At 40.4% G+C, this 26,063-nt stretch overlaps 1 protein-coding gene and 1 long non-coding RNA gene across 5 annotated transcripts in view; one reads left to right on the forward strand and one right to left on the reverse strand.

Moving 5' to 3' along the window:
• TARS3 (threonyl-tRNA synthetase 3) overlaps nucleotides 1–26,063 on the reverse strand; it is an 82,081-nt gene that overhangs the window by 52,307 nt on the left and 3,711 nt on the right. For 2 of the 3 annotated variants that reach the window (XM_053581944.1, XM_053581945.1), the window contains 8 exons: nucleotides 21,460–21,583; nucleotides 18,914–19,035; nucleotides 15,163–15,280; nucleotides 13,033–13,097; nucleotides 10,051–10,129; nucleotides 9,103–9,249; nucleotides 7,895–7,993; nucleotides 77–243 (listed from right to left, as the gene is read on the reverse strand). In XM_053581944.1, coding sequence (XP_053437919.1) covers nucleotides 77–243; nucleotides 7,895–7,993; nucleotides 9,103–9,249; nucleotides 10,051–10,129; nucleotides 13,033–13,097; nucleotides 15,163–15,280; nucleotides 18,914–19,035; nucleotides 21,460–21,583 — 921 coding nt within the window. The remainder of the gene's footprint in view (nucleotides 1–76; nucleotides 244–7,894; nucleotides 7,994–9,102; nucleotides 9,250–10,050; nucleotides 10,130–13,032; nucleotides 13,098–15,162; nucleotides 15,281–18,913; nucleotides 19,036–21,459; nucleotides 21,584–26,063) is intronic. The other variant, XM_053581947.1, reaches the window with a different exon arrangement.
• LOC128579790 (uncharacterized) lies at nucleotides 18,446–25,951 on the forward strand. 2 transcript variants are annotated; one of them, XR_008378265.1, is made up of 4 exons: nucleotides 18,446–18,574; nucleotides 19,609–19,717; nucleotides 20,106–20,198; nucleotides 23,409–25,951. It is a non-coding gene; the product is annotated as an uncharacterized LOC128579790 (long non-coding RNA). The 2 variants fall into 2 exon arrangements; XR_008378266.1 differs by lacking the exon at nucleotides 20,106–20,198.

A 26,063-nucleotide genomic window follows, 5' to 3' on the forward strand; every position in this document is an offset into this window, starting at 1 on the left:
ATAATATTAAAAGCTAATGATGGTGAAGCATGCTACACATGTCTATGCAAAGATCTACTTCACTTTTAACACTCACCAGTGGCCTGGACAATTCATGGGTTTGAGAGCAAAAGTGTCCTTTTCAATCTCAAAGGCAAACATGTTCTCACTGTAATGCTGCCAGTGGCCAGAGGCTTCCCAGAGTTTACTGTTGTACACATTGGGAGAGAGCACTTCCGTGAAGTTACGTTTGTGATATTCCTCCTTTAAGATAAATGCATTTAATGTTAAAATCTGCTAGGACAGATAACAATTCCTCATGAAGTTACGCTACAAGCAAATATTTTTAAAATCAAGATCATGGCTTATATTAATTCATGGTTAACATACCCTGTAATAGTTTTAGACTTTGTGGTTTCTGAATCATGAAAAGATATAAATGTATATATACATGCCCAGTATAATTTTCATCAAATATAGTATACAATAGTATATAATATATAATGTTTTAATTCTTTGAAAATTAGTAATTGGCATACAATATATACAGAAACTTGCTATAACTACAAACTTCAAATTCTTTCTACATTCTAGATAAACAGCAGAAATTCTCTCTTAAGTAATAAGAATAACTTCACAATTTAATAAGCCTGAATGCCATGTTGCATATTAGAATTTTGGGATTATGTGTTTGTTTGTTCAAGACAGAGTCTCACTCTGGTGGTGTTACTGTAGCTCACTGCAGCCTCAAACTCTTGGCTCAAGTGATCCTCCCACCTTTGCCTCCCAAGTGGCTGTGACTACAGGCATAGGTCACCATGCCCAGCTAATTTTTCTATTTTTTATAAAGCTGGGCACCTCAGCCTCCCAGAGTGCTAGGATTACAGGTGTGAACCACTGTGTCTAGCCCAAGTTACATTTTTGATCTATTTTTTTAATTTTAAATAGAAATAAAGTTGAGAATTTTCATTTATAGCAATTTAAATAGTTGATATCTATTAAGTCATAAGCTAGCTCCTCTCCCTCCCTATTAACAGCTTCCCAAACTGAATCACTGGGAAGAAAAGAGTTTTTTCAAGCAAAGTTTTAATTTTACTTCAACTTCCTTTTTTCCCCCCCTTTAGGTATCAATTTGGTGATCTTTTGGGGTAGGTATTCTTGTGTATTTTCAAAGACTGTATTCTTGGTAAACATTCTATGTGTACTTTGAAAAAATGTACATTCTGTTATTGTTCTATAAATATCAAATTTATAATGTTCAATAGTGACACTTGTATGACAACTTTAATTTCAATTAACACAAAAATTGGGAAAAGTAAGAATCCTAAAATTCCTTAGATCCTCAATATTTGTAAACAAATCACTTAACAGACATATCATTATCATTATCTGGCACAAACATATCTGACCAAACATTAGGCAAGTTTAAGTAAAAGATTTCTCACAGTTAAAAAAAAAAAGAATACTATTTTAAAATTTCTAACAACAGTTTCATATCACTGAAAAGGATGTTCTCTGTTGCTTTTCAACAGGCATCTTCTAATTCCAATAGTGGATAGCCTGGATCTCAGCCATTCAGTAAAGTGCTTTACCTGCCCTGTCTTTACGAAATTAGAAAACTGGGTGCAGTGGCTCTTATAATCCTAGCACTTTGGGAGGCCAAGACGAAAGGACCTCTTAAGATTAGGAGTTTGAGACCAGCCTGAGCAAAAGCAAGACCCCATCTCTACAAAAAATACAAAAACTAGCCAGGCATGGTGGAACATGCCTATAGTCCCAGCTATTCAGGTGGCCGAGGCAGAAGGATCATGTGAGCCCAGGATTTTGGGCTATTACAATGCCATGGCACTCTAGCCCAAGCAACAGAGCAAGACTCTGACTCAAGAAAAAAAAAAAAAAAAGAAAAGCACAAAATTAGAAAATCCAACAGAATTATATATCACTAGGAATAGCTGTATGACATGGTTCTATATTTCTATATATTTGGATTAACTAAGGTCCCAGCAATTAAAGGGGGTGTATGTGTGTGTGTGTGTGTGTGTGTTTTTGCTGTTATTAAAGACTACTTTTAAAGCCTAGCTCAGGAGATATTGCTTAATGGATTTTCAGTGGATTCTGAACATAATCATGTTAGGAATTTGTTGAGTTGAGGTATTTAGAAAGAATTTTAAACTATCCCCGCACCCCAAATTCATATGATGACTCTCATCCCAGGGTGATGATATTAGGAGGTGGGGCTTCTGACAGGTGATCAGGTGATACATGTGAAGGTGGATCCCTCCTGAAGGGGATCAATGTCCTTAGAAAATGAACCCCAGCTGGGCACGGTGGCTCACGCCTGTAATCCTAGTGCTCTGGGAGGCCGAGGCAGGTGGACTGCCCTGAGCTCAGAGGTTCAAGACCAGCCTAAGCCAGAGCGAGACCCTGTCTCTACCAAAAAAATAAATAGCCAGGCGTTCTGGCAGGCATCTATAGTCCCAGCTACTTGGGAGGCTGAGGCAAGAGAATCGCTTAAGCCCAAGAGTTGGAGGTTGCTGTGAGCTGTGATGCCACAGGACTCTACTAAGGGCCACAAAGTAAGACTCTGTCTCAATAAAAAATAAATAAAAGTTAAAAAAACTTCAAACTAAGATGATTGACAGCAAAATTCAAAAAAAAAAGTAAAGAAAATGAATCCCATATTAAGCTGGGAAAATATTTTATGAGGAAGACGACCCTCCCCCCAGCAATTGCAGCAACCCAAAAATAAATAACTGGGATTTGATTAAGCTATAAAGTTTCTGCACAGCTAAGGGTACTACAACCAAAGCAAACAGACAGCCTTCAGAATGGGAGAAGATTTTTGCATGTTATGAGTCCAACAAAGGTCTGATGACTAGAACCTACAAAGAACTCAATTTAATCAATAAAGAAGAGCAAACAACCGCATTTCTATGTGGGCAAAACTTCTCTGAAGATGATAGATGAATGGCTAACAAACACATGCAAAAATGCTCATCATCTTTAATCATGAGAGAAATGCAAATCAAAACCACCCTGATAGATATCACCTAACCCTAGTGGGAATAGCCCACATCACAGTCTCAAAAATGCAGATGCTGGCACGGATGTAAAGAGACAGGAACACTTTTACACTGCTGGTGGGATTGCAAACTACTACAACCTTTATGGAAAGAAGTATGGAGAATTCTCAAAGAACTAAAAGTTGACATTTCATTTGATCCCACAATTTCATTACCAGTTATTTACCCAGAAGAACAAAGATCATTTTACCACAAAGAAATTTGCACCAGAATGTTTATTTCAGTTCAATTTATAATTGACAAGTCATGAAAGCAACCCAAATGCCCATCAACCCATGAATGGATTAACAAACTATGCTATATGTATACTATGGGACACTATTCAGCCATAAAAAAGATGGAGGCTTTACATCTTTTATGTTTACCTGGATGGAGTTGAAACACATTCTTCTTAGTAAAGTATCTCAAGAATGGAAACAAAAGTATCCAATGTAATCAATACTAATATGAAATCAATATATAAACAACTACACACTCACAGAAATGATAAAAGACAATATAGCCTAGCAAGGGGGAGGAGTGAAAAGAAAGGAGAGGGGAAGGGACAGGGTGATTGGTGGAGGAGAGAGGGAAATCAGTGGGATCTCACCTAACATGTACAATGCAAGGGTGTTCAGCACAACCCCAGGGTGAGGGGCTCTCCCACAATTTGAACTTTACCTTGGAAGTGAGAACAATATAACCTAAAAATTTATTCCTTCATATTAATTTGAAATTAAAGATAAATAATTAATTTAAAAACTCACCAAAAAAAAACAGAATCCCAGTTAACCATGCTAAAGTTTTATCAATTTTATTTATCTTTTCAAAGAACCAACTTTTTATTTTGTTAATCTTCCAAATAGTTTTTTTGTTCCCAGATTTCATTTAATTCTGATCTAATTTTGGTAATTTCTTTTCTTCTGCTACGATGGGGTTGGATTGCTCTTCCTTTTCCAGGTCCTTGAGATGATTAATTAGGTTGCTGATTTATATGCTTTGTTTTTTGGATATGGGCATTTAATGAGATAAAGTTCCCTGTTAGGACTGCTCACAGGTATTGATAACTTGTGGCTTCACTGTCATTTTGTTCAAGGAATCTAATGATTTCCTTTTTTGTCTCCTCCTTGACCCGGCTGTCATTCAGTATCAGGCTGTTTACTTTCCATGACTGTATGTGGGATGAATGTCAAGCATCCACCCCAAAGTGAACATGGGTGCACATAACATGCGTGTGTGGTTACCATGCATGTGTGTGTCCCTTCATAACAGTCACAGCTCCTCCTGAAATCTGTCACATGTGCAGACTTAGCCAACTCCTTCAGCATCACTTTCTGTCTTGCCCCTCCCTCCCTTGCAGTACCTTCCTCCAGTTGCTGCCGAAGTTATGCGTCCCAGCCTGCAGGATGGCCAACCTACAGTTGCAAACCTTTATAAGAAATAAAGCTCTCCACTCCAAACTCATGAACCTTGTGATTCTTCAGTTGACATAACAATAACCCAACATGTAGCTTTGTCTTTAGAGTCAGGCAGATGCTCTAAGGGCTTCAAAGTGACTGTGGGGACTTAAAGAACAGTGAGGACGATGTTACTGGAGGTCAAAGAGCAGACCCTGTAACGTCATGCCAGAAATCGACTGGGTAAAACTGTCACCAGAGGTTAACACGGAAATGGGAAGGGTATCCAAAGAATTCCTGCACTTAGCTGGGGAAATGTCCAGGCAGAGTGTAGAAAGTGACAACTGATTTCTTCTAGCTGCTTATGTTAAAATATAAGAGAGACAAAAACCAGTGATGAAACTAATTAACTTTTTGAGCCAAATTTAGAGAAAATACAAAAGGTCCTACTGGGCCCAAAATAAAACTTTCTCATCCTTACACCCTCCCAACAAAAGACTCACAAAGAAAAATTATTTCAGAACAAAGGTAAAGTTCAGGTTAAAATCACTGAAGCATGGTCTTAGGGTGAAGATCTTCAGGACGTGGTTGTGATCCTTTGAGAAGCCCTGGGAACAATCTTCTGTAAGTCAACTTCATATGCTTTCTAACGGTCTTCAGAGTGCGCTCTGTAGAGCCTCTCAGGTAGACACAAAGGCTTTTTTTTTTTAATTGTTGGGGATTCATTGGACATGAAGGCTTTTAAGACTCCCAGCAGCCCAGCGGGGAGAGAAGGAGCCATCTCGGAAAGAGATGTGGGTGTGGCTTTTATCCAACAGCATTGATTATAAATTTACATAAAGGCCCTCACAAAGTATTTAGAGGGATGGTACTAGCTTAGTTTTAAAGATGGTGCAAAATGTAAAGAGGCCTTATGACCCCCAGCCTTCTGTGGAAAGCAGTAAGGTGGGAACACTAAGAATGCTCTTCAAAGGCACATATGACTGCAATGAACAATGTGGTGCAAATATCTTCATTGCCAAATGATTTTTAGTCCACAAGTGCCCATCGACCCATGAATGGATTAATAAATTATGGTATATGTATACCATGGAATACGATGCCGCATTAAAAAAAATGGAGACTTTACCTCTTTTATGTTTACATGGATGGAGCTGGAAAATATTCTTCTTAGTAAAGTACCTCAGGAATGGAAAAAAAAATATCCAATGTACTCAGTACTACTGTGAAACCAACTTACGATCACTCACGCTTGCATATGAAAAATGAAACACAACTATAGCCTAGGATGAAGGAGGGAAAGGGAGAAGGGAGGGGAGGGGAGGGGAGAGAGGAAAGGAGAAGGGAAGGGAGGGAGGCGGGTGGATAGAGGGAGGGTTAGTAGGGGCACCACACCTATGGAGCACATTGCAAGCACAAGTTTGATCTATCAAGTGTAGAACACAAATGTCTTAATGCTGTAATTGGGTAAATGAGGTGAAGGCTATGTTGATCAGTAGGATGTAAGCACTCTAATTTGTATAAATAATCAACACATTGAATCCTATAATGGCATAAATGTATTTATGATCTATGTACAAATGACTTAATTTTTAAAAAGGCAAATACGGGCTCTTTCTTACAGAAAAGGAAGGACGATTCAGAGAGAAGAATCACAGCTGAGGGAGCAAACCTGGGTCCTAGTCCAAGTGCACTATTGGCTCTGGGCAGTGATAACGAGTGGACATCTGAGTGTCCACAGAGGGTGACCACCATGCACCCCACTGCTTGCTGAGTGGGACTATCTACCACATCCTGTCCTTCATGATCATTTCATTATGTAGGGGGATGTGCTGATTTTCCAGCAAAGACAGCACATCTGAAACAGAGCTGTGGCTGGCTAAGCTCACCACTTTGGAAGGCTGAGGTAAGAGGTTCATTTGAGGCTAGGAATTTGAGACCAGCTGGGCAACCTAGCAAGACCCTAACTCTAATAATAATAATAATAAATTTTAAGAACAAAATAGTAAAATACAATCATGTGTGATGGTCATTACCACCTGCCTTGGTCTTCAGTGATTCTTCAAGTCCCACCTCCCTGCCCTCTGATCTGTTACCACTGCCTTGCACTGGCCAGTCCCTACTGGAAAGTGTGTAGCCCAGGGTATAGTCCACAGAGGTCAGCCTCCAGGGGCACAGCTAAGGAAGAGAAGGAAGGAAAACCAAAGACTTTCAAAGAAAACAGAGGAGAACCAGCATGTACCAGGCACCTTTTTCTCAAAAAGCTACTGAAAAAAGTGACCCCCAAATGAGAGTTATGGATAAACAAGGAAGAAGATAAAGACCAGGAAAGAGGGGAGGGATTCACACAGGAAAGACACAAGGGGAGTAGCCAGGATGACAATGAAAGGAAGTCCTAAGGCATCAGCTTCCAAGAATCTTGAGAGCAAGTTAACTCTGGAGCAAGGTGACCAAGCTCAACCAACGAACCAAAGGATCACAAGCGATTATCCAAATCATTTAGAACACGCTGCAAAGAGTTTTGCCCTTCTGAGAGAATTCTAAGGATGAATTAGTGATAGGCACGCAGAAAAATTAGTAAGTGAAAATTTTAGGTATTTACTAGTTAGAGAAAAGACAAAACAAGGCAAGAATGAAAATGTAATCCTAGGCTCAGTGGCTAGGGTAGCTTAGCGGCTAGGGTGCCAGCCACATAGCTGGCAGGTTCAAATCCAGGCTGGGCCTGCCAAACAACAATGACAACTACAAACAAAACACAGCTGGGAACCTGTAGTCACAGCCACGTGGGAGGCTGAGACCAGAGAATGGCTTGAGGCCAAGAGACTGAGGTTGCTATGAGCTGTGATGCCATAGCACTCTACCAAGGGTGACATAGTGAGACTCTGTCTCAAAAAAAAGAAAAAGAAAAAAAAAAAAGAGAAGAAAATGTAATCCTAGTAGTCTGCACAGATCACCTACCAACAATACCTCTGCAGCCTTAACCACATAAACCCCAAATTTCCAACCTATGACTTTGTATTTTAAGTAGGTATTTTACACAACTGGTTTTCTCTCTTTTTTTGTCTGGAGCCACCAAATCACCAGGGAGTGATGCTGTGGACAACAGGGGTACCCTGGTGGTCCATAGACCACTCTGGAGAAGCAGTGCCTCATAGGTCAACATTCTGCGCTTTCACAGGAAGTTCCATGCTTGGTCTAATGCTTATCCTAAGATTCTACATGTTTTATAAACATATATGTGCAATCAGTGTACTTCATGAAATCTAAGACATATTTAGGGAAAACAGAAATTAGTTTTTATTAGAAGGCACAATCCAGTATCTCACTTTTGGGTTCAAAATTATTATTATTATAATAACTAAAATAAAATTAATGGAAATGCTTACCCACTTTATTATGAAAGAAAGGAGTAAAATGTAAAATGGAGTTGAATGAGAATAAAATATTTTAACTTACTCGTATGAAATCCATAAGTGTATTATAAATGAAGGCTCCTCTGGGAAGAAAGAAACAGCTTCCAGGACTCAGATCATGGAAAAAGAAAAGCTCTTGCTCCTAGATTAAAACAATAATTGCACTTCAAATTTCATCTGCTGTTGCTTATACAAATACAAAGTACACACATGATATGCTAGGAATAAACCCTATCATACCCCGTTACCTCCATCCTCTGAGAACAGAGCCCCTCAATACCTACACCTAACTGTAAGTTACAATTCAGACCTAGGGTTACTCAGCCCTGAACTTCACTTTTATGTCACTTTTTGTTATTTACTATTAATTTTCTTACTTGACATACTTGGACTATGGATCTCATGGAGAGACAACATGGTAAAAGATCAGACGAGCTCACTGCAGGGGGCAGGCTGTACGTGCTGATGATCATTTCATGACTGTCACATACTGAGAGTGTGCCCTGTGCTGGGCATCACCGTGACATGTCTGCCCTCACATCACCCCTACAAGGCTACCCAGCAAGGGTTTTATGGAGTTTCATAAGCAAATACCTTACCCATTACCCAACACGTCTAGCAAGTGGTAGGACTGAGATTAAAACAGATCTAGCTACTTTCAAATTTTCTTTGTACACACTGCTTTGCCTCCCAAAGTATGTTATCAAGTGTACACAATACAAAAAGAAATCTACTTTTTTTAATATTATGATATAAATAAGAAAAAATTCAATTTTTTAAATCTAGTAAAAGATATAGAAGGAAAGAGGTTAGAAGATACTTGGGGTATTAGCATGACTCAACAGCAGGCTATGAGTACCAGCAAAATAGAATGCAGAAGAGAAGACGAAATATTATTTTTAAAACAATTCAGTTTGGGTGGCGCCTGTGGCTCAGTGAGCCTGTGGCTCAGCCCCATATACCGAGGGTGGCAGGTTCAAACCTAGCCCTGGCCAAAACTGCAAAAAAAGCCGGGCGTTGTGGTGGGTGCCCGTAGTTCCAGCTACTCAGGAGGCTGAGGCAAGAGAATCGCCTAAGCCCAAGAGCTGGAGGTTGCTGTGAGCTGTGACACCACAGCACTCTACTGAGGATGACAAAGTGAGACTCTGTCTCTAAAAAAAAAAAAAAAAAAAAACTTAGTTTTATGAGATATAATCATAAGCCAACAAAGTACACGCTCTGTCGCAGTAGTGATGAAGACATGGGGCACACCTTCCCGATCTTCCTGTGATCTCGGTTCATGGCTTCCTCCTGGAGCTTTTCCCACACTTTCATCATTCTGTTATCAGGAAAGGATATCCCATAGACCCTCTGTAAGGTTTCCATTTCAGGATCGCCCTCCCAATATGTTGAGGAGTTCTAAACATCAAACAAGATTCTGGTGAACATACCAAACACTTGGTTAGAAGTAAAACTGCTCTTAAATATGTCTGTGAGTTCCCACTATAACATGGACTAACTTACTTAAAGATTTTTTGCAGTGCTAGAAACAATCTTAAATCGATTCCAACCAAACCTTCCTGGCACAAATTATACCATTAACCGGTAAATTATGTAGAAGAGTCTGTTGTGGATTCTAGGAATGAAGCGAGAGCAAGTGGAAAGGAGGAAAGACTAGACAGCAAGTATGGTTACCACAAAGAGGGCAGAGAATCAGGAGGCGCGGGAAGGGAGGGAGGGCCAGTCTTGCTGACCCCTGGCCAAGCGTATCTTCCAGTCCCACATTTCATGAGAAAACCAAAGCCCAGAAAGACTGGCTGCCATGACAGGCCCGGGCCTCTTGACTCCCAGAGTGACGTTTTCTCCATTATACCATTACAGCCCCTTTTGATTTTCCCTTTTTCCCATAGTACATTATTCTCATGGACTCTCATGCTCACATTAGGGCCATTCAAAAAAAACACAGTATGCAGAACAACAGTTTAAAATATCATATGAAAGAGCAATGAATTTTAACACCTGCACTAAGGTTAAATTACAAACAAAAGCTACCTATAACATAGTATTTGAATTATCAAAATTCTTAATAATTATTAGTTCTAATCAAATAAGAATACAATATTTTAAAATATCATGATATTCAGACTATAAAAGAAGATTGAAATTGCTTCTTATCTAGTTCACCTTAAGTTTCCTATTTTTAAAAAAATCAATGCTTACCTTGAAAATTTTTATGGTTTTAATTTTTCCAGTGTGTCTCACATGGGGGCCTTTACAAAGGTCAATTAGTGGACCACACCTATAATGAAAAATTTAAGACATGCCAAGGCAGTTATAGCCTTTAGAATGCTCCATTATAAACCACATTTTCTTTTTTTTTTTTTTTTTTTTTTGTAGAGACAGAGTCTCACTTTATGGCCCTCAGTAGAGTGCCGTGGCCTCACACAGCTCACAACAACCTCCAACTCCTGGGCTTAAGCGATTCTCTTGCCTCAGCCTCCCGAGCAGCTGGGACTACAGGCGCCCGCCACAACGCCCAGCTATTTTTTGGTTGCAGTTTGGCCGGGGCCGGGTTTGAACCCGCCACCCTCGGTATATGGGGCCGGCGCCCTACCAACTGAGCCATAGGAGCGGCCCATAAACCACATTTTCATATGGCTAGTTGTTGTTGTTTTTTTTGTTGTTGTTGTTGTTGTTGTTGTTGTTGTTTTATATAGCTTTTGGCTGGGACTGGGTTTGAACCCACCACCTCCCGCATATGGGGCTGGCGCCCTACTCCTTTGAGCCATAGGTACTGCCCTGTTGTTGTTTTTTAAGACAGAGTCTCACTCTGTCCTGACATCAGCCTGGCTCACAGCAGCTTCAAACTCTTGGGCTCAAGTGATCCTCTTACCTCAGCTTCCCAAGTAGCTGTGACTACAGGTGCCCACCACAATGCCTAGTTAATTTTTCTATTTTTAGTTGAGAAGGGGTCTTGGCTCTTGCTTAAGCTAGCCTCGAATTCTCGAGCTCAATTAATCCTCCCACCTTTGCCTCCCAGAGTGTAGGATTACAGGCACGAGCCACTTCACCCAGCCCATATTCTCAAATGTTTTAAATAAAAGAGTTTCACTTATTTATACATGTGTGTTGGGGCAATTTTCAATTTAGGGTCAAGGAAAAAGGCAATTCATCTAGCCTCAGAGCCTGGCTTACACTCCTTACTCAAATTCTAAAGCCATAAAACATCTTCTGAAAGAAACTATACATACAGAGATAACATTTTCAATTGTCATATCCCAAGGCTCTAAAAAGCCTTGTATTGTCATATGAGGTTGGACAATTAAGTTCATAAACTTGTCCTAGAAAAAGCACTACATACTTCATTGTTAAATATCACTTATGGTCACCTTCTAAATACTACCCTTGGGGAGTTACGCACCAACACCAGCACCTACTCCATCTCAAGGCAATTTTCCTAGAATTAGTTCACAAACCTAATTGTCAGACCTCATATGATGATAGCTCTGATGGTCAGTCTATAAAAAGAGTTCCAAAATGTTTTGTTTTTTATTTATTTTTATTTTTCCAAAGTCTCAACAAATAGACAACTAATATTTATAAATAAAAATAGAAGATAATTTTAAAAAACAGATCATGCCAAATCTTTTTTTTTTTTTTTTTTTTTTCCAGACAGAGCCTTAAGCTGTCACCCTGGGTAGAGTGCCATGGCATCATAGCTCACAGCAACCTCCAACTCCTGGGCTTAAGCGATTCTCTTGCTTGAGCCTCCCAAGTGGCTGGGACTACAGGTGCCCGCCACAATGCCCAGCTATTTTTTGGTTGCAGCCGTCATTGTTGTTTGGCAGGCCCCGGGCTGGATTCGAACCCACCAGCTTAGGTGTACGTGGCTGGCGCCTTAGCTGCTTGAGCTACAGGTGCCGAGCCACATATTACTTTCTAAGACAGAGGTTGTAGTAACTCTCAGAGGAAAGGAAGGAATGCACAACTAGCATGAAAGCCTTCAACGCTCTAATCTTAAAATAATCCCATAAAAGGGCCATTTTTTCAAAAATTAAATTCAAGCATTCCAAGTGACAGGATATAAAAAGTGTCAATGTTGGCTTACATGAAGGTTCTAAAACCCAGAAAGGTTAGGTATTAGAAGCCAGAAATTTTAAACTTAGCATATCTTTTCTATTGCTTATTTTTATTTTTAAATCTGTATTATTTACTTTATTTTAAATCAGGTATTAGCAAACTGCTTCATTTATTTTTAAACTTCAAAATGGTTATACGAACATTTACTTGAATTACTGGTAATAAATAATAAAACCTTATCAAGTCATTGGAGAGTTCCAAAAATAAGATAAACATGGCACCACACATCATTGTCAAATGGCAATGAGTTCATATTATAAGCTAAGAAATGCACTATGCGTGGCTTTGCACAAAGGGAATATAAGATTCCTTATAGTACAATTAAGCCAGAGAACCAGAAGTACTTGACTAGCAAAACAGTTTCAGTAGAGAATATTTGTGATCAAAAGCATGGAAACCAGTCCTTCTGAGGTAGACTGACGGTCCCCACAGCACCTACATGGCTGGAACACACAGAAAGAGGGATCAGCAACTTCCCATGGGGTGGCTTTAAAAAATAAATAAATAAAAAGTGGCTCCCGAGCCTGTGGTTATTAAACTGACTGAGCTGAGGGCTTCCAGTATGGATTACACTGGCCTCTTCTTAATACCTGATTCTTCCTTTGCTTCCCAGTATTTTCTGTTTGTCCCACTGTGAATATCCTACTAAAGCATGGTGACCGGCACATCCGGAATCGGGACAGTGGGGACAGTGTGAAGCAGAGAATCACTGTGTGAGCTCTCACTGCCAAGTTAATAAGGATGTGGAGGATGAAATAGAAACTCCTTTCCCTAAAAGCTCCCCAAAATATAAGGCACTGGGTAAACAGTCTCACCCACATGGAAGGGGATTCTGTTATAGGTGATGTACAGAAAGTAAAACTTGGGTTTCAGTACCGTCTTGATAACTAAAAAGGAGAAAATAATTTCCCCTTGGTGCAAATATTTTGGCCCTCCTAGCTGAAGTAGTGTATGAGCTATACAGTCTTACAAATAGCCCACCCACCGGAAGACAAACTCTGTCTCTCCTGCTCCTCCTTCAAGTTTACCACTGAGCAGCATTTAAAGTTCACAGACACGAACCTGTACACTGTGGTACTTGCAGTGTTCACCTTCTCGTTCAGGATGCGGCATTTAAATTTATTGTACTACAAAGAAAAATACATTTATACATTATTATACAAAATGTGTAAATAAAGAAAAGAACTCTACTCTTTTCAAGAAACATTTAAAGGACATCTACCGTGTCCTGGGACTAAGACACTAGAGATGCAAAAGCTCCCAGCCTAGAGCTACACTGTCCAGCATGGGCAGCACAAGCCCCGTGGGTAATGGACACTTAATGGCACAACTAATCTGAAGTGCCGTGCTGGAAGCACAAGAGAAACTGGACTTCAGAGGTGTCATGTGGGAAAAAATATATAAAGTAGATCATTGATTATTTTTTTATATTGGCCACATCTTGAAATGATATTTTTGATACACTGAGTTAAAATTTTTTATTAAAATATTTTCAGCTTTCTTTGACAATTAAAATGTAGTTGAAATAAAATTTAAGATTGCATCTGTGGCTCACATTCCTAGACCACATCATATTTGTATTGGACAGCATTGTTCTGGAAGACCCAATTTTAATAATAAGAAATAAATAAAAATAAATTAAATTCTGAGAAGGACATGGCTACTACGTTAATGATGTCATTACATTAAAAAATTAAGATACTTTTTTTTTTCCTTTCTTTTCTCCTTTCATCACTATTACCATGGTATCAGGTACTTTATATTAAATAACTCCTTAAAGGAAGTAAAAGGGAAGAAAAAACCCAGATTTGTACGTATTAATTGTTTTATATCTACATATAAAAATAAAATCACTTTCCTTCACAGAGGTAAATTGCATTTAGTTCTTAAAAGCAGCTGCAAAAAAAGCAACTTGCAGAATGGAAGAAAATATTTGTAAGTCATATATGTTAAGGGATGATATCCAGAATATATAAAGAACTTCCATAACTCAAAAACAAAAACAAAAAAGAAAGAAAAAGAAAGGAACCTCATCCAACATTGGGCAAAGGACTTGAATAGACATTTTTCTAAAACCATTTCTCCAACGAAGACGTATAAATGGCCAATAAGCACACCAAGATACTCAACATTACCAAGTCATTAGAGAAATGCAAATCAAAACCACAGTGAGATACCACTTCACACCCATGGCTATTATCAAAACCACAGAAGGTAACAGCCATTGAAAGGATACAGAAAAACTGGACCCCTTATGCTGGTGGAGCTGTAACATGGTGCAGCCACAAATAGTAACTCTTCAAAAATTAAAAGTAATCTGGGTATATACCCAGAAGAAGTGAAAGGAGAGACTCAGACAGAAATCTGTACACCCATGTTCATAGCAGAATTATCAACACTGGTCAAAAGGTAAAAGCAACGCAGTGTCCATCATCAGGATGAATGAATGAAACTGGTTTAACACTCGACGGAGTATTATTCACCCTCAGAAAGGAAAACACGTTGACACATGCTGAAACATGGATGGATTTTGAGGACAGTATACTGAGTGGAGCATCCCAGCCACAACAGGATGAATACTGTGACTCCGCCAAGGTTCTATAAGCAGCCAAACTCATAAGGACACCAAGTAGTGGTTGCCAGGGGCTGGGAGGAGGAGGGAATGGGGAGTAAATGTTTAGTGGGTATTGTGTTTCTGTCTGGGAAAATGAAAAGCTCTGAAGACAGACAATCATTGCACAACACTGCGAAGGTATTTAATGACGCAGAACTATACACTTAAAAATGGTTAAAATGGTAAATTTAATACTTTAATATTTTACCACACAAAAAAGAATAACTGCCACTTTTAATAATACTGTGCTTTCAAGATGCATTCTTTCTCTGATATAGATAATTTTAAAAACCAAATTAGGAATATGTTTAAGTATGTTGGTCAAAACGATATAAAGAGAATGTTAAAGTTTTATACATCTGTCCCTTTACCTACCTATATCATTTGCCTTAAATTTTTCATAAAACAAATGAAGAAGGAAATATCATAGCAAGGGACTGGTAACAAGCTCACAATATGTTACCACAATTTGGTGAACAAAAGTCAATAATTCGGGGGGGGGAACCAAAGCTAATTATGTTAATTAGTTGTAATGTTCTTAGTAAAAAATTTTTATTTTAAGAGTTTCCCCAAGTTACCTTAAACATTTCCAGGAGGATTTCCTTGCTGACTTCTAATCTTTCAAAGGCTTGCTTTTCTTTTATAATATCTTTACATATGTTTTCCAATGCTGACAATTCTGTGCTGGACACTGCTCTATAAAGAACAGCACGTAAGAATCAGTATGGACTTTTTAACACATAATTCATTTCCCTTTTTCCTTTGTTCTATAGCCTTTGTCACTGACACATTTTCTAAAGTGAATTTGGTGTTTTATTGTACCAAGACTTCAGATAGTCACATATTCGTACACAAGCCGATATTCCGTTTTCTCCGAGAGGGAGACAGAGTAACCGGAATCTGCCTCCCACTCTTCTCTGCTGAGAGGTTATGTGGGAAAACCCAGTTAAGAGACTCCTGTAAGATCTGTGGTTTGCATGGTCTTCCTTACTCTTCACACATTCACATTTTTGTTCAAACGAGCTGTATTCAGTGCTCATCATGTCTCTGGCCCCCCCTGGCTGTGGGATCTAGGGTGGAAGGAAGACTTGTGTGAAACCTCACAACAACAATCAGCCTCCACCAGGCAAGGCCTGACCTCCTGTTAGTCCCCCCTGGATGGTGCTCAGTCCCCTCCTATCATGTTGGCCTCCTTGCCATTCCTCAAATAAGCTAAACATGTTCCCTCAACAGCACAGTCCCACAAAGGTCTGGAATTTTCTTCCCCTAAATGTCCATAAATGCCCCCAGTATCCTCCAGACCTGCATCCCCCTCCATTCTGGTCTCTGATTCAACGCCCTCTGACCCTTCCTGACAACCTGCCTGCTGTGGGGCACACCTCCCCATCTGGCTGATGTTTCTTCATACACTCATCACCAGGAGCTGGTTGCTTGTTTATTTCTCATCTCCCCCTACCAGACTGTTAGCTCCAGGAGGACAAACTGATTTGTTCACTGTGAAGTGACCAGCACCAAGCACAGAGCACACAGTGGACAGCTAAAACAAAATCCTGTCGACTGAATCCTAGAGTGGAGTGGTGGTAACAAGAGATGAAGTTGGAAAAAAAAAGAAGAGATGTAGGTGGATGTGACATTTTAATTCAATAAGAAAAACTTATTTAGTCTTTATCCAGGTTCCTAGAACAGAGCTGCTCAGACCCTGGACTCTATAGAGTGACAGGAGTATCTTCTGCAGAGATGACTGGTGTCTGTGGGCTTCAGGATTGGGGGCTGATCACCAGAAAGATATAGGCACGATTAGAGGGTTAGAACTTACAGACCCATCACCAGCTTTGAAGAGAGAAGGGCTGGAGAGCAGGTCACCAGTGGTCAATGATTTAATCAACTGTGCCTTTGTGATGAAACCTCCATAAAAACTCTTAAATTCTGGAGCTCTGAGAGTTCAGAGAGCTTCCAGGTTGGTGAACACATGGAGGTGCTGCGAGGGTGGCATGTCCAGAGCAGCACAGAAGCTCCATGCCTCCTCCCACACACCTCACCCTAAGCATCTCTTCCATCTGGCTGTTTCTCTGTACCCTTTATATTAAATGTAAATAAAGTTGCTTTCTAAGTTCTATAAACCATTCTAGCAAATTATTGAAACCAAGAAGGACATCATGGGAACTCCCGATTCATAGCCAGATGGTTTGAAGTATGGGAGACCCAGACCTGCGACTGACATCTGAACTGGGGGAAGTTTTGTGGTACTGAGCCCTTAATCTGTGGGGTTTGCATAACTCAGGGTAAATCGTGCCAGAATCAAAATGAATCATTAGACACCCAGTTGGTATCTGGAGTGTTGGAGAATTGGTTGTAGATGTGAACACAAGACACAAACTTTGGAGTCTGAAGTGTTGTAGGTAAACAGCTCATGGTTGTGAGTACAAATAGCTCAGATCAGACAGTTCTATAAGTAGTAGCTACAGAGAGCTGGATGCTCAATTAGGGAGGTCAGTATGCAGCAAGAAGGAAACAGGTAAAGGCAAAATGCACCGTACTAGTCTAGGCAAGAGATATTATTAAGGCAGAAGTGAGAGAAGGAGAGGAAGACAGGCGAACTAATCAGGAGGTAAATTGGCAGTACTGGATTGAACAGGTGGATGGGGTGGTGGAGAGTAACAGGAACTGGAAGGACCTGAGGTTTCAGCTTTGACAACTAGTGGTGTCCGTAAGAGTTATGAGGAATACAGGGCAGAAGGTCAACTGGGGCAGGCCAGTTGCGATGACTTTAAGCACAGACCCGTGGAATGGGAGGCCTCTGTGAACCATCCCCACAGCACTCAACCGTGCAGATATTTGGCTGAGGTTGATGGTGCCCTTGATTACCATTGAGCAGAACTGAGCTAACTGCTATCCAGGAATTATCGTATTTTGTTGGGTATAATGCCCACATTTGTGCCCAAATTTCTGAGGGAAAAAAAAGGATGCACATTATACATGGGGACTGCCGTACCCTCCTTGCCTGGGCCTGCTGGGGCACAAGGTGTTTCAGTACAGGAGGATCTAGGATCCAGAGGGAGTGGGCCAGGGTGGCCTCCATCAAGCACTACAGTCAGGGGAGAGGGATGGTGGTAGGGCTGGTGAGGTGGGCTGTGGCCATGCAGGGCGAGGGCTGAGGTCCAAGGCATGGCCATGCAGAGGGAACCAGGAGCCCTGTGCTGGCCCCAGGGACCTGCCTGACTGCCCACTTCTAAGGAACAGCCTTAGAAGTTCCTGTCCTGTTGGCTACACACGCGGCCATTTCAGCTGTGGCCTCTGACATGGCAGGGAGGGAAGGGCTCGGGGAACACAGGAAAGGGGAGATTTCACAGAACAGGAGGCTGCAGGAGGGCAATGTGATCTGCACATTTACTATGGGCCCTCAGCCCTCCCCAGATGTGTCTCCCAGCTGAGAGCGGACCATTTTCTTGAGGGGTGTTTTCCTGAAAGTATGGCACACACGTACACATTATATATAGGAATGCACTACACAAAAATGCAAAATACAATAACCTTTCAATTCTAATCTTAATAAGCACCATGTTTTAGCAAGTCCCACATTAGATAAAGAATGTATCACATTCTTCTGGGAAAAAAAGAAAGAAAGTAATTAAGAAATTACCCTTGAATATAAACTCATTAAAAAATAATTTTTAAAAATGACTACCAATTGGGCGGCACCTGTGGCTCAAGGAGTAGGACGCCGACTCCTTATACTGGAGGTAGCGTGTTCAAACCCGGCCCCAGCCAAAAACTCCAAAAAAAAAAAAAAAAGGCTACCAATCTATAATCATGTTATGCAATACAATTGACCTTAAACTGCACAAGTCCAAGTATACATGAATTTTCTTCTGCCTCTGCCACTCGAGACAGCAAGACCAGCTCCTCCTCTGCCTCCTCCTCCTTAGCCAACCCAACATGAAGATGGTGAGGATGAAGCCCTTCATGGTGAGCCACTCCACTTGATGAACAGTAAATAAGACTTCTCTTCCCTATGATTTTTTTAATAACATTTTATTATCTCTAGCTTACTTTACTGTAAAAATAAAGTATATAATACATATAACATACAAATACATGGTAATCAACTGTTTATGTTACTGGTAAGGCTCTGGTCAACAGTAGGCTATGAGTAGTTAAGTTTTAGAGGAGTCAAAAGTTATATGCAGATTTTCAAATGCATGGGAGTTTGGCACACTCAACCTCACAGTGTTCAAGGGTCAGCTGGACAGAATTACTAAGCTAATGTGTAATCATTACAGAGTGAAAGATAAACATATGCATTCAGAAGCCAGCATTCAGTAGTATTACCTGTCTTCCATGAACATGTCATAATAAAATCCATTTTCGATGGGTGGACCATAGCAGAGGTGGCCTCCATAGTAAAGCTCCATGGCCTCCCCAAGAATGTGAGCACTGGAGTGCCAGTACACCTGCATGGCAAGGACAGAGAGGCCATCAGTTACTGAATATGTCAGAGAAAATTAGTAGTAAGATAAGGTAAGCAACTAAATAATTTTTTTTTTCCTGGCCAGGGCTGGGTTTGAACCCGCCACCTCTAGCATATGGGGATGGCACCTTACTCCTTTGAGCCACAGGCACCACTCACAACTAAATAAATTTTAATGTGATAAATGGCAAGATCTCAGGGCAACATCAATCTTCAATACCCAGTTAGAAGAAAGAGAATATTCTCTGAGCCCTCCCTGACCCCACCAGAGCCACTTGGTGGGTTCTAGTATGAAGCTGCTCTGTGAAGAGTGGCGCCTATAGCTCAGCTACAGCATCATTCTCCTGTGCACACCAACCATGGGGAGTGAGCCCAGCTGCGTGGACACAGAGCACAGCAGCTGTGTGGAGCCTGTCTGAGGCCGAAAGTAGAGGAAGGCCAAAGAGCGCACATGCTAGTTCTCCCCTTTCCTGGCCGGGAGGGACTATCTGGGCTGGATGCAGAGAGCCAGAGTGCTTTTCACGACATCACTTAATGAGAATTTGCATCTCCACAGGTGTTTTCAACATGTGACCATAGAAGTTTGAAAGATGGTTCAGGAAGAAAATGGTATTGCCAAGGAATGCCTGCTGGCTGCCTGAGACCCCTGAGCAGTGTACACACAGGTCAATAAACCACAGTCCATGTCATCAGCCTTACAAGTTCAGAAAGTTGATCTGGTTTAGAATTGCCCAGGAATTAGGTTTAGTTTATAAATAAACTATAACTAAAGTCACCAGATAAACATAGGTGCCAAAGGAGCCACACGGTCAAGTCCTTTGGCAGCACTCTCTTGCCCTTTATTAAGTACAATTAGAAAGCTGTTTAATAAACTGGAGCAGAGGGAGTCAATCAGAGCAGCTATGTGCAATCCCAACCCACTGCAGTGGGCTGGGATGTGATCAGCAAACAGAATCTTGGGGCAGAGTACCTCTCATTTAGAATTTGCCAGGACAGCAGGCTGACTGCCAGCAACTGCCTAAATCTCCTCTTCGGTGTATTATCTACCCCTAGATATCTGTTGAGCCAAATACCAGCAGGAGCCGGGAATATAACAGTATAGGAAACAGATAAAGTCGCTGCCCTCACACAGTTGCCACCAACTAGGTAAGAGACGGGCAACAAGCAGGTAAGTGCACAGTCATAAGACGACAGGCAGGGCTCTGTGATAAAAGAACAATAGCGAAGGCCTGTGTGGCTACCGTGCAAGGGACGGAACAAGTGGCCCCAGAAAGGTTGGAGACGTAAGGAAGGGTCAGGCACCATGCAGGACGTGGGGAGGAGTGTGGGTTGTATGCCAATGCAGTGGGGCACATTAAAGAGTTTTAACCACATTGCTGAGTGAGTGGCAGGGAGGAGGAGAAAGTGAACAGATTCCAGATACATCAAGAAAGTAAGAACTGCTAGGCCTACCCATAAACTGGAGACAGGAGTTAGGGCAGGGAGACTAACCACCCACAACCTCTGAGGTTCTGGGTTGAGCTACTGGGTTATGTGGTGTAGTAGTGAGATGGGCAAAGAGGAGAAATAAGTTGGGGGGCCAAAATCAAGAGTTCTGTGGTGAATTTACTCAACTGAAAATCCTTGTACACGATCTAAATGGAGCTACACACAGGCAGTAGTGCACACTAAACTGAGGCATCTCCAGCTGCAGGTACAGAGTTAAGAGCTGACAGCTGACAGAAATGTACCTGCTGATCACTTGTGAATATGGTTTTAATATGTTTAGATATTTAATGGTTATAATTTGCATATTTCAAACAGAGATTATAAGATGGTTCTCATAGTTTGGATTAAGAAACTAAGAAATTTAGCACAAGCCTTGCAGTTAATGTAACCTGAGCTAATCACCAGTTAGGATTTAGGGAGACAATAGGCTGCTCAAAGGGCAATCACAAAAGTTCAAGTGAGAATATTTATCACAAACCTAAGTGGACATGGGGTACCTATTTCACAGAAAATTACATTTATTTAATTTAATAAGAAAAGTCTTGTTTAAAAAGACATTTGAGTTTTTGATAATTTCTTCCAGTTCTCCTATACAAATTACAGGGTAGACTCATTTTTAAGAGCCTATTAAAAATTCATTTCAAATACATATAACTACAGCTTTCTAACTTAAGAAAATAATCCTTTTAAGAAGTAATAAATATGGGCTATTTCAAAAACTGATATATATTGCATATATTCATTCCACAAATATTTATTAAACATTTATTAAATACCAATATTCAAACTTTAAATCTTAGAAGCCAAAAAAACTCATCATTATTGACTTCAAATGTTTGTGTGTGGCTTCTTCATAAGAAAGTTTACAACGTAGGTACCCAAAATCTGGTTGGCTGGTCTTTAAATACTTAATACTTACAGCTTGAGCTTCCTTGTTATCAAATGTAAGAAGCTCTAGCGTAGAATCCCCTTCCAGGGGGCGGTCCAGGTCCCACAACTCACCATTTACTCTGGCGATTACTGTGCTTTCAGCCAGGTCTTGACTAGGAAGAGAAAAGCCACTCGGAAGTTAACCTTATCATTTCTACGATGACTGGTTAGATTCATTCATTAGATTAAAATGATAAACTTTTTTATTTTTTTTTTATTAAATCATAGCTGTGTACATTGGATAAACTTTTTTAAGTGGATAGAAAGTACAAATGTAAACCAATAGATTTATTTTTTATTTTGTAACATTTATTTTATGTAAAAAAGTAATACATGTTCACTATGAAAAACTTGGAAAACAGAGCAAGCAAATAGAATACATAAAAATAACATATAAATCTCAGAAATAACCTAGAAATAACTACTCACAACATTTGGCCCTTTTCTGTCCATTTTTCTACATCTATCCACCCACAAACATATACTTCTTAAAAGACATAGTTGCCAACGTAATGTCATAGCCTGTTTTTCTCTGCCATGCCATCAGGCAGACTTCCAAAGTCGTCTACAAGTGCAGTGCTTATTAAAGAAACCTCTCCACCTGCACCTTTTGGTCACCTTTTTATTTTCCCTCTGCAGAATATACCACACAGACATCCACACACATGCATCCGGTGACTTCTGTGACTGTTTTCTGAGAAAAGAGGCATGCATGTTTGAAAGATTTCTGATAAACACCATCTGAGTAGGTCATTTCCATGCACCCTGATTTTTAAAAGTTTTTTCAATGTGATGTTGAAATTTGTTGTTTTAATTTATCTGATTTTTAATGTCAGAGCTATTTTTACTTTTATGACCTGTCCATTTCCTTGGCCTGTTTTCTAGCAAAGTATTGACCTTTTTTTCTTGTGTGTGTATCTTTTAAATAACATTTATTATTTGAAAATTATCAACAAAAATAATGTTAAGAAATGCTACCAGGAAAAGCACAAAGAAAGAAAACATCCACAACCCTACCACACAGAAATTACTGTTAATGTTTTATTGTATGTCCTTCTCCATCATTTGATGTATACACGGACATAAAAGATTTAACAGTATCATTAATACGTGTTATTTTATCACCTACTTATTAAACTTAACAATAGATCACAGCATTTTCCCTAACAGGAGACAGGCTCCTAAAACATGCTATCTAATAGTTGCAGAAGAGCCAAGATTTGCTAGGCATTTCTTTATGGGTTACGTTTTTTTGTTTGTTTTATTTTGAGAATGACATATAATGTAGCAATGAACATTCCTGAAACATCTCACCCAGTAATTTTTTTTCTTTTTTTTTTTTGCAGTTTTTGGCCAGGGCTGGGTCTGAACCCGCCACCTCTGGCATATGGGGCCAATGCCCCACCCCTTTGAGCCACAGGTGCCACCCCTCACCCAATAATTTTTTCAGGAAAATTCTGGAAAGCTTCTGGGTCAAGGGAAATGCATTTTTTGATGTCTGTTGGAATAATCAGCAAATTCTACTTACCAGCAGAAGTACCAGAGTACCTTGTCTCTGTGCTCTCATAATTTTAGGTACTACATTATGAATAACTGTATCATCTTTATCATACTACACCACATTATACAGTTACTATACTACATAATATATAAATTATGTCATCTCTACAATGGGATGTTTTAATATGCATTTCTGTGATGAACCAGAGCAGGACAGGATTGTGTTTAAGAGCTCAGAGGTGAGGCCAACCTGGGTTTAAACCCTGGACAACTTATTTGGTTTCTCTAAGTCTCAGTTTTCTTATTTATAAAAAGATACACTCAAGGATTACATCATATGTATATATAAGAACTCGATGTTAGATACTGTTATTAAAAAAGTAGAATTTTATTTTCACTTTTACTGGATGTCGCATCCGTTCTGCTTTTCTTCTACAGGAAGTCCTCTGCAGCCTTCCCTGCAGCTAGAGGTGGCCACATGACCCAGTCTGGAGCCAAGGAACACCAGCAGAAGGGATGTACAGCACTCCCGTGTCTCAGCCTTAAGACAGTGGAGGACAATTCTCCACCCTCTTTCTACCTTCTGTGGACTGGAACACACATGTGCTGTCACATGCAGACAAGGACAGCACTGTGCCAACAGCCCAGCAACCAGACAGAAGGAATTTAAGTCCTCAAGTGACGGTATGGAGAAGTGCTCCTGCACTTATCTGGACTGCTCAGCTCCAGATTGCTTTATGAGAAAGAGACTCTGACTATATCGTAGCCATCAAGTTCTTTCTGGTGTCTCTGTTGAAGCAGCTTAGCCTCTATCTCAAATAATAGAAAACTAAGGATCTGGAAGTAGCAAAAACCAAAACATATGCCATTGGCTTAGCATACAGGCACTGGGTTACAAAGAAATAGATTCTAAGATGTGGAAAGCCAACAACCCTGGTTATGGCGTAAGAAGATACTTGATAAGACTTGTAGTGTACTATGTGTTATAGTGCTTATAGCACATGAGGAAGAGGATATAAAAGGCAGAACTTTGGTATACAGTAGATGACTCTTGCTGCTTTTAGCAAGATGCTACCAGAATGAGGTAGGCTCAGGTGTGAATTAACTAGTCTACAAGCACAGATGGAGGGGACAGGGCTTTGCCAAGGAAGGCTCTCTCTGCCTGTTACCTACAACTCAAATTGACTAAGAGTCCAGAAATATGAGGCTGTGCATCATTGGAAAGATAATCTTCAGTCCCAAGAGCAGGAGGAATGGGCACTGACAGACCTTCCCAAAGGCCACGTGTAAAGACAGACATCAGGGGTCAAAGTCAAGGAATCACCAAGTAAGGGTGCTTTTCTCCCAGAGCCTATTATCTCCGCCCTTTAAATTGAGGGACAGGAATGTGCCAAATACAAATGCCACGAAACAGAAGGGCGAGAAATCTCTTCCTAACGCTCTCTAAGTGAGATTACTTTCATGTGGAGCTGGATACCAGCAAGTAGACAAGAAACATACTGCAGTCAACCATTCCCAGGAACTGTATCACCAAATGAACTATAAATCCAGCTTACAGTTACCTGGGACTTGTGTGATCCTTACGTGAACCCTCGGTCCCAGTGTGGATCAGTAAGAACTGGGCTACACAAACTGTACATCCCCCATGGACTTCAGACATGACAAACAAGGATAACAAACAACTATGAACCTTCTCAAAGAGCAAAGCATGTAGGCCTGTGGACACAGACAGCTGCTTTCAGAAAAGTGACCAGATGGGCTGACCTAAGCACTAACCACTGCCAGGATGTGGCCTCACAGCCACTGTGACAGAATCTGATGACTTCTGTATACCACTTTCTGCTTTTTCAAATAGAAACTTTAATCATGATTGTCCTGTGTTTAATGTATACATGTGTGGTGTGAGGAGACTTGTTGATTAGTTTATTTGTTGCTGGACTATAAGTAGCCAGCCTGATAGGCACATTCTGTACATCACTCAGAATTTCTGGGCTTTGATATATGGTAACTGGAGTCACCTCACTTAGGGAACAGATGTGCTGGATGTTGAAAAAGTTACCCATAGATACACTGAGGGGCAAACTGTAGCAGACTCCCAAATTGTCCTCTCCCCCTAAATCGTTCCTGTCTTCCATGATGTGAGTGCTCTAGATAGATGTGTGGCTGATCAGCCCATGGATCTACATTCCCTTCTCTCTGACAGTTAGGTGTGGCCACGTGACTAAATGTGGACCAGATCTCCCTGGGAAGTGAAGCAAGTCATATGGGGTCTTGGCCTCACAGTATCACTGTTCTCCAGCCTCTCGTTTCCCCAGCTGCAGAGGGGTCCAGAAACGCGATCCAGCTTTCCTTGCTAGACACGAACAAACCACACCAAGGGGTTGCCAGATGAATAAGGTGGGAGGAAGGTGAGTCCATAGATGACTGCATGGAAAAGCGACGTCCACCAGCCTGGAGTGGTTGCTTCTAGAAAGCCACAGGAGAGAATCGATGTCTACTATATTTAAGCCACTCTCCTTAGGGGTCTCTGTTGCAGTAGTTTAGTCTAATTGAGTGGTTCTTAAATGTTAGCTTGTATCAGAAGCCCCTGAAGGACTCAGAAAAAACAGGAGGTTTGAGGTGTAGCCCAAGAATTTGCTTTACCAACAAGTTTCCAGGTATGCTGATGCTGCCAGTCTGGAGACTACACTTTGAAAAATACTGACCTAATACATTTAACATGACTCTTCATGAGGAAACATAAATATCTTTTTGCTTCAAAGCCCATTTTCCCCCAGCATATCATATCATCTGTCCTAAAAAAATATGCAAATAGGTTAGGAGGGCTTTTAGGGTACATGATAGGATAGGATGAATCAGAAATAATCTTAGCCATCGTTTTCAAAGGAAATCTGAGGATTTCAATTGTTGAAATACCTTGCTTTTTAAATAATAAAGGTTCATGAACATGGCAGTTTTGAGCTATAGCAACCATGTAATTGTATTTTATACTAGGAAATTAACATTAGTCAAAACAATACAACTTCACTAACGTATCTAATTTCTAGAAAGGTCAAAATAATATTTCAGGACTGATAATAGTTTTAACACACA

This window comes from Nycticebus coucang, chromosome 2, assembly GCF_027406575.1.
Source record: "Nycticebus coucang isolate mNycCou1 chromosome 2, mNycCou1.pri, whole genome shotgun sequence".
In the NCBI taxonomy this organism is placed as follows: Eukaryota; Metazoa; Chordata; class Mammalia; order Primates; family Lorisidae; genus Nycticebus; species Nycticebus coucang.